Here is an 11,283-nt window from a genome sequence, read left to right as displayed (position 1 = left end):
TCCCTCTTTACGAAAAATGTCCCTCTTTGTAGGATGGGAAGCTGTGCTGGATTATATGATAGGGTCTTGGTGACACTGAAATTCCTAAAGACAAGTCAAGACAAAGATGGGGATTGCCTACACATCAGGTTATGAGTTGTAAGACGAAACTGTGTAGCCAGGTGCCATGGCCAGGCCTTTGATCCCAGTACTGAGGAGACTGAGACAGGGGAATCACAGGTTTGAGGCCAGTCTCAGCAACTTAGTGAGACCCTGTTTCAAAATAAAAAATAAAACAGGGCTGAAGGAGCCAGGCATGGTGATACATGCTTGGAAGCCAAGAGAGGAGGATCACAGGTTTGAGGACAGCCTCAGCAAATAGTGAGACTCTCATCAACCTAGTGAGACCCTTTTTCAAGATTAAAAAAATAAAATAGAAGCCGGGCGTGGTGGTGCACGCTTGTAATCCCAGCATTCGGGAGGCTGAGACAGGAGGATTGGGGTTCAGGGCCAGCCTCAGCTACTTAGTGAGGCCCTCTGCAACTTAGTGAGATCCTGTTTCAAAATTAAAATAGGGCAGGGAGTGTAGCTCGGAGGCTGAATGTACCTGGGTTTTGTCCCCAGACCCGCAATAAATAAATAAATAAATAAGAAAATAGGGCTGGGTGTGTAGCTTGAAGATAGAATGACCCTGGGTTCTATCATCCCTGGTACTGCAAAAAATAAATAAATAAAATAGAGTTAGGGATGTAGATAAAAAGTAGTATGCCCCTGGATTTAGTACCTCGAGTACCAAAAATAAATAATTAAACAAGTCGGGCATGGTGGCACACGCTTATAATCCCCGCGCTTGGGAGGCTGAGACAGGAGGATCACACAGGTTCGAAGCCAGCCTCAGCTACTTAGTGAGGCTCTTGGAACATAGTGAGACCCTGTTTCCAAATAAAGTATAAAAAATAGGGCTGGAAGTATAACCTGGAGGTAGAAAGCCCCTGGGTTCCACCCCCAGTACCGCCAAAATAAATAAATAAAATAAATAAATAAGTAAATAAAATAAATAAATAAATAAATAAACAATGATAATTAGAAAAGTAGAAACCAAGTCCTTATAGTAATCAAAGGAAAAAAATGGTCTTACTGGATTGAGGATATGACTTAAGGGTTTTTTTCTTCCCTATTTTTATTTATTTATTTTATTTATTTTTGCAGTACTGGAGGTGGAACCCAGGAGCATTCTACCTCTGAGCTAGACCCCCAGCCCTATTTTTTCTTCTTTATTTTGAAACAGGGTCTCACTGAGTTGTAAAGAGCCTAAGTAGCTGAGGCTGTCCGTGAACCACGATCCTCCGGTCTCAGCCTCCCCAATGCTGGGATTACAAGCGTGCGCCACCACGTCCGGCTTATTTTTTGTATTGAAACAGGGTCTCACTAAGTTGCAGAGGGCCTCACTAAGTAGCTGAGTGTAGCCCTGAACCTGCGATCCTCCTGTTTCAGCCTCTCAAGTACTAGGATTACAAGTGTGCGCCACCACAGCTGGCTAAGGGTTTCTTATATAAGGACCGGGGCCCCTGTCACCAGGAATGGGCAATATAAAGAGAAGGCTTTCTAATTTGGTGCTAGGGTCTGATTATTTGTGGTTTTGGCAATCAGGACTAGGTTCAAGGGACATTAGGGAAACTGAAGGGATCACTGTGTCGTGTAGTTACCTGAGTCTGTGATTCCAGACACGTGGACGGCTGAGGCTGAGGTGGTGTGGTGTGCACACCGGTCATCCCAGTACTTGGTAGGCTGGGAGAGGAGAATCCTCAATTTTTTTTCTTTCTTTCTTTTATTTTATTTTATTTTTTTGTGGTACGAGGGATGGAACCCAGGGACATCCAACCTTCGAGCCACACCCCCAGCCTATTTTTTATTCTTTATATTGAAACAGCGCCTGTGCGGGTGGTGGGAGGACCTGAACTGCTGAGGCTGGCCGGACCTGAGCTCCTCCAGTCTCGGGCCCCAGGTGCTGGGATTCCAGGCGTGCACCACCGGCCCGGTTCTCTTTCCCTCGCTTTCTACTACCCTCTGTCTTGGCTTGGGAATACACGGAGAGGCCTCCCCCGGAACCCGATTTTGGCTCATTTTATCGTATCTTGCCTTTCAGGGGGCTGAGCCCGGGGCAGTGCGCCTCCGAGCTGCGCCCCAGCGCACCCCGCGCCCCTTGGAGCCCGCGGGCCGTCTTCTGCCTGGGGGCGGCGGCCGGGGCGCGCGCGCCGCGGCGCTGAGATGGATCGCTGCAAGCACGCGGGGCGCCTGCGGCTGGCGGCCGACCACTCCATCCTGAACCCGCAGAAGTGGCGCTGCGTGGCGTGCGGCGCGGCCGAGGCGCTGTGGGCGTGCCTCAAGTGCGCGCACGTGGCGTGCGGCGGCTACCTGGAGGACCACGCGCGCCTGCACTTCCAGGAGAGCGCGCACCCGCTGGCCATGGAGGTGCGCGAGCTGCAGGTGTTCTGCTACGTGTGCCAGGACTCGGTGCTCAACGACAACCCCGAGGGCGACCTGCGGCTGCTGCGCAGCGCGCTGCTGGCCGTGCGGGGCCGGGCGCGGGGCCGCGCGCTGCGCTCGTGCTCGCCGGCGCCGGGCGCGGGCGGCCCCCCGCAGATGCTGGCCGCGCTGTGCTACCGGCGCCAGCGCCTGCTGGCCCGCGCGCTGCGCCGCTGGTTCGAGCGCAGCTCGCGCGGCCGGGCGCAGCTGGAGCAGCGGCGGCGCGAGGAGGCCCTGCGGCGGCAGCGCGAGGCCAAGCGGCGGCTGCGGGAGGAGCTGGCCAGCGCCCCGCCGCGCAAGAGCGCGCGCCTGCGGCCGCCCGGGCCGCGCCCCGCCGGCCCCGCGCCCGGCGTCACGGGGCTGCGCAACCTGGGCAACACCTGCTACATGAACTCGGTGCTGCAGGTGCTCAGCCACCTGCGCAAGTTCCGCGAGTGCTTCCTGCGGCTCGACCCCGCGGCGCGCGGCCCGCTGCTGCCCGTGGCCTGGGGCGGCGCGGGCCTGGGCCGCAGCCCCGAGCTCGTGCAGGCCGCCGAGCCCCGCGCGCGGCGCGCCTCGCTGTGCCACGAGCTGCACGCGCTCTTCCGCGTCATGTGGTCCGGGAAGTGGGCGCTCGTGTCGCCCTTCGCCATGCTGCAGTCGGTGCGCAGCCTGATCCCCGCCTTCCGCGGCTACGACCAGCAGGACGCGCAGGAGTTCCTCTGCGAGCTGCTCCAGCGGGTGCAGCAGGAGCTGGAGGCCGAGGGCTCGGCGCGCCGCATCCTCATCCCCTTCTCCCAGAGGAAGCTCACCCAGCAGGTCCTGAAGGTGGTGAACACCATCTTCCACGGGCAGCTGCTCAGCCAGGTAGGTGCGGCCGGCGGCCCCCAGCCCGGAGCTTGGCCCCCAGCCCGGAGCCCGCCCGCGGCCGGGCGCTGCGTCCGCGCTCAGAGGAGGTCCTTGCTGTGAATGAGGCCGAGGACAGGGCTCTGTTCTCGCTGTCCGCACCCCATCCCGTGGTCGCTTTTGGGAAGCAGGACAGTTTTCCTAAAGCCCTGTGCTGTGCGAGCTCGAGAGAGCATTCTTCCTCCTTTACTACAGGAAAGACAGGCGTCTGCGAGCATGCCCAACCTTCCTGTGCCCCGGTACCTTTCATTTCCCGGGTCCTTAGCCGTGAAGGGACCACAGCAAAGATTCACAGATAATACCTTGTCAGAATAAGCAGAACAATCTTTATAGTATTTTTTAAAGGCAGGCGTTTTCAAGAGTCCAGGTGAAATCTACAGGACTCTAGTTTTTCCGTAATATAACTAGTGTCCTATAGCTTGAAATGTACACCGGATGTAATACACTCTTCATTCTTTTAAATAAATTTTTTTATTTAGTACTATGTATATTGTGAAGACTATGTACTGGGTTTTTGTACAGGTATGTGTCTCGTGTGAAGCAGATACATGTGTGGGAAGCATGGACGTTCTCCAGCCCGCAAACGGGTCTCTTCCTTCCAGGTCACATGTGTGTCCTGCAGTTACAAATCCAACACCATTGAGCCCTTCTGGGACCTGTCGCTGGAATTCCCTGAACGCTATCACTGCATGGGAAAGGACTTCGTCCCTTTGCATCAGACAGAGTGCCTGCTCACCGAGATGCTGGCCAAGTTCACGGAGGCAGAGGCCCTGGAGGGCAGAGTCTACGCTTGTGACCAGTGTAACCGTGAGTGCCACGGACAGAATTGGGGGTCTGGGACTGCAGAGTCAGCTGAAGGCACTTCTTTTGCCCCCCTTGGTCCAAAGTAACACTGGTGATGCTGAATGCTTGTGATACTGGGTCTTGAACCCAGGAACAGCCTACCTCCCAGCTACACCCATAGCCCTCTTTTATTTATTTTTGGAAACAGAGTCTCCCTAAGTTGCTGAGAGCCTTGCTAAGTTGTTGAGCCTAGTTTTGAACCTGCTGTCCTTCTGTCTTAGCCTTCTAAGTACTGAGATTATAGATGTACACCACTGTACTCCGCTAAGTGAGTACTGTGTTTTTGTTTTTTGTTTTGCGAGTCTGGGGATGGAACCCAGGGCATTCTACCTCCAAGCTGCACCCCCAGCCCTATTTTTTATTCTTTATTTTGTTTTTGGGTTGTTGTTTTTTTTTTTTTTTTTTTTTTTTTTTTGCAGGTCTGGAGTTGGAACCCAGGGCATCCTACCTCCAAGCTACACCCTCTGCCCTATTTTGAAACAGGGTCTCACTGAGTTGCAGAGGGCCTCACTAAGTAGCTGAGGCTGGCCAGGAACCACAATCCTCCTGTCTCAGCCTCCCAAATGCTGGGATGACAAGCGTGCGCCACCACGCCTGGCTCTTACTACAAGTGGTTTTAAACCATCTTTTCAAGATCCTTTTCTCCTATTTTCTGAAAGTAAGAAATATGGATTTTCTGCATTAAAACTAAAACCTCGGCGCTGTGCCTCTTTTGACCCCTCCTGAGTGATGCTAATTGGTATCTTGGGAGGTATGTGAAAGTGGTTCCAAAAACGGGGCCTCTGAGAATGCTAGCACTTAGCTTCATTAGTATTCCAGGGGCCTCTGAAGTTCCGGGAGTAGAGTCTGAGGATTCTTACTGGATTTAAGTCCGTGGCACAGCCTGTCTGCAGGCTGTGGTATCAGAAGAGCGATGTTTTGGTTATGAGTTGAAGTCCGCCAGAAGTGATGCTGAAGGCCGTCCAGTGGGACGGGCCGCAAGTCTCCTGGCGGCGGGGATCGTCCTGGATATTTTCTGCATTTGTCTTTTCCTTCACATGCTTGAAAGATTGGCGTTGCAGAGGAAACACTTCTGTCTGGGTGCATGAGTTAAATTGGGGCTCCTCCCGTCTGGCTACATGGGGCATGTGCAGGCCCTGCCTTCCGTCTCAGCACACTGACTCTTCATGCTCCTAGGACCCGGCACGCACAGAGGCAGTGCCGCGCATGTACAGAAAAGCTCGGGTTGGTTCTGGCATCTACAGACCCGGAGACTAAGAATAAAAAATTAATAGCTTGTGCAAAGACCTAGAAATCAATTTGCAGCCAAATAATAGTTTGGACTGTGAGTTTGGGAACACTGCTGTTGTTGTTCCTCTTACTGCGTGCCGGGGCTGAATCCAGGGCCTGCGGATGCTAGGCAGTTGCTCTGCCCAAACGGCTATGGTAGCGTCTCTTAGCTCAGTAAGTCCCAAGTTTTTAATTCTTCATATATTTCAATGAAATCGCCATTGGGTGCGTACGTATATTACATTATTATATACTGTATTTAAATTTGGATTTGGTTTTCTTTTTTTGTTTGTGTGTGGTATGGGGGTAGAACCCAGACACTTTCTACCTCCGGGCTACACTCCCAGACCTGTTTTATATTTTATTTGGAAACAGGGTCTCACTAAGTTGCTGAGAGCCTCACTAAGTAGCTGAGGCTGGCTTCGAACCTCATTCAAGCAACAGCTCAAGACAGCTGATGGGCACCTCCGTGGAGTTCTCATTTTATACTCCTACCCTTTGCCTCGGTAGTTGCCAGTGAAGGGTTACAAGAGAAGAAGGCTTCTGGTGGAAATTAAGAGAATTTTATTTCCATTGTTCATTTGCTAAAAATTTAGATTTTTCTCTTGCAGTACTGGGGTTTGAACCCAGGAGTGTTCTACCACCCGAGCACTGGGCTATACCAACCAGCCCTATTTTATTATTATTTAAATTTTGAAGGCCAGGCGTGGTGGCGCAGGCTTGTAATCCCGGCACTTGGGAGGCTGAAACAGGAGGATCGCATGGGTTCGAAGCCAGCCTCAGCAACTTAGTGAGACCCTGTTTCCAAAGAAAATTAAAAAAAAAAAAAAGGTCTGGGAGTATAGCCCGGAGGTAGAAAGCCTCTGGGTTCCACCCTCAGTACCACCAATAAATAAGTAAATAAATAAATAAAATAATACATTTTGAAACAGGGTGTCACAAAATTCCTGCATACTGGCCCTGAACCTGTGACCCTCCCTTGTAGTTTTAAAAATGGAATGAGCATCAGCACTGGCTCTGTGTTGGAGTGGTGAACTTGGCTGTCCTGCCAGTCTTTTTTTTTTTTTTTTTTTTTTTTTTTGAGGTACTGTGGGTGGGACCCAAGGGCATTGGACCGCCAAGCTACATCCCCAGCCCCATTTTTTAAAATAATAATAATAATTATTATTATTATTATTATTACTACTACTACTGTTATTTCTTTTGAAACAGGGTCTCACTGAGTTGCACAGGGCCTCATTAAGTAGCTTAGGCTGGCCGCACACCATAATCCTCCTGTCTCAGCCTCCCAAATGCTGGAACTACAAGCGTGCACCACCACGCCCAGCTTGGCCTGCCAGTTTTATCCTGCATGTCCAGTCGTCTGCTTTACACAAGAACCATGCTTCAGAAGTTAAGGGCAGCATTAAAAATAGACCAGCTGTGTTTATTTGCTAAACTTTGTATATGCTACAGACAAATCATGGGGGGTCTGTTTCAATAATATTTTATTCTTTAGAAATCTTCAGAATTTTTCTTTTTCAGTACTAGAGATTGAACCCAGGGACATTCTACCTTGGGGCTCCATCCCCGGCCCTATTTCTTGTTCTCTGTTTTGAAACAGGGTCTCACTGAGTTGCGGAGGGCCTGACTAGTAGCTGAGGCCGGCCTCGAACCTGCAATTCTCCTGTCTCAGCCTCTGAAGTAATGGGATTACAAATGCTGTCACCACACCTGGCTCCATTAGAGATCTTATCCTGCCGGGCGTGGAAGCGGGGTTCCAGTGCAGAGAAATGAGAAAGCACGCTGAGTGGCACGGCAGGTCCTCGTCTCTGCCATCACTGGGACGCAGTGAGCCTGCTCACAGCCTGTGTCTTCTACCCTCCCAACCATGTAGGCAAACGAAGAAAGTCCAACCCCAAAGCCCTCGTTCTGAGTGAAGCTAGGAAGCAGCTGACGGTCTGCAGGCTACCTCAGGTCCTCCGCCTGCACCTCAAAAGGTTCAGGTGAGCCTGCTCTGGGGTCCGCAGGGAGGCTGCTCAGCGTGGCGGGGACCGAGCCCCTGGGCGTTGAGGCTAGCCGGCTCCATCTGGCGAGGCACACCCTGGGCGTCCCACTCGTGCTGTGCCGTGAGGCTTTCCAGCCTCGCCTGGACCTGCGTGGACTCGTCCTCAAGGACGGAACGCACAACCATCCGTGAAAAGGGGCCGTCGTAAAGAGAGTGCTCCGGCTGGCTTGCTTGGAGATTTCTAGGTCTCAGTGCTTTGCAGAACACTCACAGCAAGTGCATGTGGACGTCGTTGCCGTTCGCCGATCGCAGCGGAGGCCGGAGGTCTCGCCCACCTCGTGGACCGACTCTGTGAGCGCAGGCACCAGTTGTCATAGTAACCAGTCGTGTCCCTGTTCTAGGTGGTCTGGCCGTAATCATCGAGAGAAGATTGGGGTCCATGTCGCCTTTGACCAGGTATTAACCATGGAACCTTACTGCTGCAGGGACATGCTCTCCTCTCTTGACAAAGAGACCTTTGCCTATGACCTCTCCGCTGTGGTCATGCATCACGGGAAAGGGTTTGGCTCAGGACACTACACAGCCTATTGCTACAACACGGAGGGAGGTGCGTGCGCTTTACTCTGCGGGGCGGGGGACATGGAAAGGGTCGGTGTGTCCACACTTTATTGCTTTCCTTTTATGGCCATCCCTCAGATCATCTAGGGAAATTCCATACATTAAAATCCAGTGGCAAGCGCCAGGCATGGTGGCGTGAGCTTGTCATCCCGGCATTCCGGAGGCTGAGACCGGAGGATCGCGCAGGTTGGAAGCCAGCCTCAGCTACTTAGTGTGGCCCTTTGCAACTTAGGGAGACCCTGTTTCAAAATAAAGAATTAAAAATAGGGCTGGGGGTGGATCTTGGAGGTAGAATATCCTTGCATTCCATCCCTATTACCACAAAAGAAAAAAAAAGAAAACAGTGGCAAGAATTATGAAAACTGTATTCAAATTTTGGATATAAACTCAGTAACAACATAAGGTTATTCTAAGAATTAAAAGGCCCTATCACATGTAAATGTGCTTACATGCAGGGGAGCACAGTGGCACCTGCCTGTCACCCTGTACTTGAGAGGCTGAGACAGGAGGATTGAAGGTTTGAGGACAGCCTCAGCAACATAGTGGTCATGGTAGCGCACGCCTGTAATCCTAGTACTGGGGAGGAAAGACAGGACAACTGCAGCTTGAAGGACGGCCTCAGCAACAGGACGCTCAGCAGTCTAGTGACGCCCAGTTTCAAAAGAAAAACTAAAAAGGGCTGGAGATGCCGCTCAGAAGTAGGCTGCCTGTGGGCTCAACCCCAGTACCACACAAAGTACTTAAATCAGCACCTAGGACACGGGCCCACGCACTCTGTGGGGGCATCATGGCAGTGACATGTAGTGCTGGGCATCAAAGCTCGGCTGCTGCCGTGGTGCCCACTGCAGCCCGCGGCTCCGGGCCTCCCTGCCTCCCTGCGGGGAGTGCGGGATGCCAGGGCGCCGCCCAGGGCGCCTCCGGTCTTTGTCTGGGGTGAGACTGAGGCAGATGGCCCAAGAGTGTTTTCAGCGGTGCCGGCTCGGGCTCAGGCAGCCAGCGCATGGGTTCAGTAGGCTTTTTATCCTTCTAAGTTTTCTGTATCGCTTCCTGTTTCCGCGCCTCTCTTCCTCCTCCATTGCTCGTCCCCAGCACCCTGTGTCTCTGTGGGAGGCTAACGGATAATGCAGAAGCCAGAGGAGAATGAGCACAAGCCCTCGAGCCGTAAGCAGCCTTGAGTGCAGGGCAGTGTGGGGGCCAGGGCAGTGTGCGGCGCCCCGCCCCCGCTTCTCTCTTGCCCCTCCCCTGGCCACCAACAACCCGGGGCTCTTCTCAGCTCCCCACCCCTGCGCTGGCGCCCCAGCCCGTGCACGGTGGTCATTCTCTCTTTCTCTCCTTTGGTTCCTAGGTTTTTGGGTCCACTGCAATGACTCAAAGCTGAATGTATGCAGTGTGGAGGAGGTGTGCAGAACCCAGGCCTACATTCTCTTTTACACTCAAAGAACAGTGCAGGGCAGTGCAAGGACCTCAGAAACACAACTCCCAGCGCAGGGCCAGCCCGGCAACAAGGATGAAGGCAGGCCGCCGGCAGCGCCCGCCCGGGAGGCGCGCCCCACGCTGGCCTGCTGGGCTCCGCTGGTGTCCACAGGTCTTTGCTCTCGTAGGAAGTAAGGCTGGCTGCAGGAGCAGACCGCTCGGTTTGCCTCGCTCGGCCCGGAAGGTGCCAGGCCATTGTGTCCCGTCAGATGCGTAGCCACTTTCTCTGAAAGCATTTGGAAACTCCCTCCTTTCAGAAAACAAGTCAAAAGGAGTAACTTCTGTGAAGATTCTCATCAGTTGCTTCAGAATCTAGCGGGATCTGGGTGGAGGAAAGGGGAGAAACTGGTTTTCCAGCCAGGAGGGCAGGCGTGGTGCCCTACTAACCAGGACCTCCTGGCAGCACGGAAGACGCTCCCCACTGGACGGAGCTGCTGCTGGAGGCGGGGCTGGCGGCCTGCGATGGCACTGGCTCCAGGTGGGCGGCGAAGTCTGACGTCCTCCCACAGGGAGTGGCCTTCGAGGTTGGAAACTTGCAGACCTCCTGTTTTAGGGGATAGTGATTGAAGAATGGAGCGAGACACCTGGAGCGAATTCCCCCATACAAAACGGGGCTTTTCCCGTGTCACCCTCCACACTTCAGAGACTGCTGTGAACTCCCCTTCCGTTTAAGGAAGGGGCAGGCCACGTGAGCAAGCGGTAGGCCAGCGCGTACTTTGCCGCACGCGGAGGTAGCCGTGGCTGGCCCGCTCACTCTCTAGCTGTCCCAGGCGGCTCCAGGTCTAGGGCGAGCTCTGGGTTCGCCTCAGCCGGCCTGCAGGAAGCGCAGGCTGCGGCGCCTTGCATGTGGGCGGGCAGGACGCGGGTGTTCCTAGGTTTGGGGCTGCGGAGGCGTCCCCTCCAGGCCCAGTGGGTTGCTGATGGCCCTGGCCATCTCCTTCTCAAGCTGCTGCTCCTGCTGCTGCTTTACCCACCCGTCCCCAGCCCAGCAGAGAAAAGCACGAGCTCCCGGTCTTCCCTCTAGGGCTGGTCAGAGATGCGTCTCTTTTGAAATTGGGTTGGTTTCCAGATGGAATGAGATTGATGGACTTTAAAAGCCTTCGTTGCCACCGGCACCGGAGTCCCCTTCCCATGGGAGCGAAGCCCCTGTCTGTTACTGGTGGCCCCTGTGGCGAGCCCCGGCCTGTCCCTGCCTACGCTCATCTTTTGACTGAGCATATCATATCAGCGTGTGAATTCGGGTAGAAGTACAGTTGACATCGGAATGGGACGTGGGGAATGGGGCTGAAGGACGAGGGTGATAGCTTTGCCACATTTCCCAACAGATCTGTAGCATTTGCTGTCCGCCTCTCTTGAGATCAACTCTCCCATGGGGCCTGCCAGACAGCACAGAGGTGTGGAGGAAATTCAGACAGAAAATGGCTCCCCCTGCTAGGGAAGGGTGACTATATTTTAAATTAAACTTCCTTTTCCCAACACTGTGAGGTTTCTGTAATATTTAGCTTTTGTTTGGAAGCGATAGCGTATGGCATTTGTATGCTGTTTGGTTTATATTGTCTGCTGCAGGCTTCTTTGTGTAGCTCTGCTGGGCCCTCTCCTGGACACTGTTCTACAAAGCTGTGCAGCTGTGCCGAGCTCCGGCCGTCCAGACGGCCCTCCCCCGCTGGCTCTGGGAAGGAAAGAGCCGGCGCCTGAGGCCCCAG

At 53.7% G+C, this 11,283-nt stretch overlaps 1 protein-coding gene across 1 annotated transcript; it reads left to right on the top strand.

Annotated features, from left to right (window-relative positions):
• Positions 1 to 2,247: 2,247 nt before the first annotated feature.
• USP49 (ubiquitin specific peptidase 49) lies at positions 2,248 to 10,604 on the top strand (the record flags this gene model as incomplete). The annotated part of the gene is made up of 8 exons (XM_080700577.1): positions 2,248 to 3,351; positions 3,993 to 4,197; positions 7,379 to 7,487; positions 7,891 to 8,096; positions 9,453 to 9,704; positions 9,971 to 10,104; positions 10,254 to 10,279; positions 10,439 to 10,604. The coding sequence occupies 8 exons, from the start codon at positions 2,248 to 2,250 to the stop codon at positions 10,602 to 10,604; spliced, it is 2,202 nt and encodes a 733-aa protein (XP_080556703.1).
• Positions 10,605 to 11,283: the final 679 nt, after the last annotated feature.

The sequence above is a fragment of the Muscardinus avellanarius genome, assembly GCF_963383645.1.
Source record: "Muscardinus avellanarius genome assembly, chromosome: 8".
NCBI lineage: Eukaryota > Metazoa > Chordata > Mammalia > Rodentia > Gliridae > Muscardinus > Muscardinus avellanarius.
Note: the sequence above shows the minus strand (reverse complement) of the source record. Positions and strands in the feature narration are given on the sequence as shown.